This window comes from Cynoglossus semilaevis, chromosome 14, assembly GCF_000523025.1.
Source record: "Cynoglossus semilaevis isolate Cse_v1.0 chromosome 14, Cse_v1.0, whole genome shotgun sequence".
In the NCBI taxonomy this organism is placed as follows: Eukaryota; Metazoa; Chordata; class Actinopteri; order Pleuronectiformes; family Cynoglossidae; genus Cynoglossus; species Cynoglossus semilaevis.
This window is the reverse complement of record NC_024320.1, coordinates 28,358,940-28,361,955: the sequence shown is the minus strand read 5'-3', so window position 1 is coordinate 28,361,955 and position 3,016 is coordinate 28,358,940. Positions and strand designations below refer to the sequence as shown.

General features: G+C 48.7%; 1 protein-coding gene across 8 annotated transcripts in view; it reads left to right on the top strand.

Annotated features, from left to right (window-relative positions):
* rnf34b (ring finger protein 34b) overlaps positions 1-3,016 on the top strand; it is a 20,332-nt gene that overhangs the window by 2,179 nt on the left and 15,137 nt on the right. For 5 of the 8 annotated variants that reach the window (XR_003051733.1, XR_003051732.1, XM_025062366.1 and 2 more), the window contains exon 1: positions 35-286. The exons of 1 other annotated variant lie outside the window; for it this stretch is intronic. Coding sequence is in view for 4 of the 7 variants with exons in the window: in XM_025062366.1 (XP_024918134.1) it covers positions 281-286 (6 nt within the window). In the remaining 3 variants the exon portion in view is untranslated. Of the gene's footprint in view, positions 1-34; positions 287-759; positions 901-922; positions 1,314-3,016 lie in introns of those variants that run through there. 2 more of the 8 variants (XM_017038759.2, XM_008326318.3) reach the window with 2 other exon arrangements.

Genomic DNA, 3,016 nt, shown 5'->3' with positions numbered 1-3,016 from the left:
GTGTCCTCACTGCACTCGACGCCCACTCCGCTCGTGTGGCGCGACGGATTGGCCGCTAAAGATAACAGCGCCTCAGTGAGCGCTGTGATTGGCTGGTGTTCTCTTGGACATGACGTTATGCTTACTCTCTCCACACACACACACACTCACTCACACACACACGGAGAGAGAGAGACAGGGGCTCTGAGTGAGAGGGAAGACGTAATGGTTTGAGTCCCCGTACGTCTGCCATGGTCGTCGACCTGACATTACTCGGTAAATTCCTCGGACGGGAGGCGCAATGAAGGTACGTGAATCTGAGCTGCACTTCCGGTTCGGTTCGGTTCGTTTGTGGGCCTGCTGTTTTAAGGCTCTATATATATGTGTGTGTGTGTGTGTGTGTGCACCAAGCTGCACTGAGGCGCAGAGGAGAACCCGCGGTCGGTACTGTCACCGAGTCCGCTCCGTGTGCACTTGGTTCCAGTCTCACTGCAGGAGCAGATATTTTTTAATCCGAATTCTTCCCCTTGTCATTCCGGTGGTTGCGGCTGTGAAGCATGTAGTGAATCCGACAGAAGAAGAAGAAAAAAAAAGAAAAAAAAACCCTCGCAGCCGCGCAAGGTTGTGCTGAACTGCAGGTAGAGTTCGATGCCCGTTAATGAGCCTGGTTTGACCCTGGTCGTGATACTTCAGTGGACTCTAAGCTGCTGGAGCGACGTCCATTCACCGTCAGGCTGTAATCCTCTTTAATGAGACGGTCAGAGAGGGGGGGAGAGAGTGGGGGGGAGAGAGAGAGAGAGTGAGAGAGAGTGAGTGTCCACGCAGGGATACACTCACGGAGGAGGAGGAGAAGAGAGGTTCGGATCTCCGAGCTGCGTGAGTCTGTGGTGGTTCCCCCGGAGTCTCCTGCCCCTCAGTGCGGTGAGACCGTGATGCAGTATGATGGTGATGATGATGATGATGATGATGATGATGAAGATGAAGATGATGGTGGTCGTACTGGTGTGAACCAGATGTTAGTAGTGAAGGTGATGGCGATGATGTCATCGTTGAGCTGGCAGCAGGTTCCACAGGAAACATCGTGAGCAAAACTACACTTTGTGCGTCCGCGTGCATGTGTGCGTGCGCGTGTTATTCCGTGGTTCGTGGGTCAGCCAGGACTCCAGAGGTGAAGTGTGACGTCATGAGGAACCAGCAGCAGCAGCAGCAGGACCGAGGGTTCCTGCGGCACCCGCTGCTAACGGCGACCGTTGGTAGAGCATTTCACGTTAGCGTTAGCGTAAACAAACGGCATGTAGCGCCCCCTGCTCCTTAAGACAACCTGCTCCATGACGGTAGGAGATAATGTTACTGCTGCAACATTAAAGTTTGATATAAATGGATTAAAAATAAGTTAATTTTCGCGTTGATAACACTTCATATTCCGCCTTTTCCAGGAAGCGGCTAAGCTAATCGTTAGCATAACAGTCTTTGTTTTTACCTTCAAATTCACTCTTTGAGGTTGGTCTACATCACAGGACCTTCAACACAGCTTTCCTTTTGTATTTAAAATTATTTATTTGATTGATTGATTTATTTATTTATTGTAATCATTTAAAAGTTGACATTGTGCTGGATTTGGCTACTTTAACTGTAGCACTTGTTTGATTGGTTGGTGTTTTTACTGTTGTTTTATTGCCAGAAAGGTCACAAAAATTTAAATCTAAGAATTTAGCAGGTGTCTACGTAGTGGAAGAGTGGTCAGTGCTCTGGCCGTACAGTAAGAATGTAACTGGTTTGATTCCCGCTGGTAACTGATAGTAATCCTGTATGAGTTCATTGTTCACGTTAAGAGTCGACCCGAGGTGTGAATGTGAGCGTGAATGGACACTTTACTTTGGAGTTGTTTATTGACCTTTGACCTGAATCCATGCGGCACACGGCTGGTATCGCTACACTTTTTTTTTTCCCGAATCCTCTTACAGTTTAATTTTCCCTGTGGCGACGCGTGATGACATCATCACAGACACAAACATTAATCTGATGCTGAGATGATGATCCTCCGCTGAGGCCCAGTTAAAGCTGAGCTTTAGTTTCTGTCTCCACTCACCAACCCCCGTCTCCAGGGGGACACGTCCTGGTCACGTTGTCTTCTGTCCTCCGAGAAGACTGACGGCAGAAATGAGTCCAAAACTTGGGACTGTGGGCTGGTTTTCATCCACCGGGCTGGACGTGAGGTCCTTGAGCTGCAGCGCCACCTCTGAGTCACTGCACATGATTAGGATTTAATGTGTAATTTCCATGAACATTTGCATTAATTATCAGAGACGTATGACCAAAAAAGAGCCTGTAAATTATTCAGGTCTTAAATCTCTGTCTGTGAGTCGGGACAGAAAGAGGATTCAAGCAAAGTGAACGGAGGAAATGAAATGTGGAGGAGAGACAGATGTAGAGAGAGAGAGAGGGAGAGGGAGGGAGGGAGAGAGAGGGGAGAGTGAAGGGCTGACAGCTGTTTACCCCCTGGTCTCTACCCACTACTGCCCCCTGTTTTGCATATGTTGTGCCTTTGTATTGATTGTTATCTGTTGGCTGCAGATGTGGATGATGATGATGATGATGATGATGGTGATGATGATGATGATGATGAGGATGGTGGTGGTGATAAGTCAGACTGTTGACTTTTAGTCCTTCATTTACCAACAAAGTCATTTGGCGTTCACACATAAAAGCGATATTCGCAGATTTTTTTTTTTTTTTCCGCTTCCTCACTTCCTGATCCAGTCCTGATCCAGTCCTGATCCAGTCCTGATCCAGTCCTGATCCAGTCCTGATCCGGTTCTTCCGAACACCTTGGTCTGGACTCAGACATGCTGCTCCTCACTGATCACAAATTATTTTGGTATTTCCTCAACTCAGTCGATTGTTTTTCTTGTTCTCTGTTGTCTAGACTCCCCCCCGCCCCCCCGCTCCTTCCCCCAGGTGATGGGTGTATGAGGGTGGGGCTGCCTCACCCGTCTCCCTCCCAGGTTTCCCAGAGGGAGACGACCGCCGAGGGGCG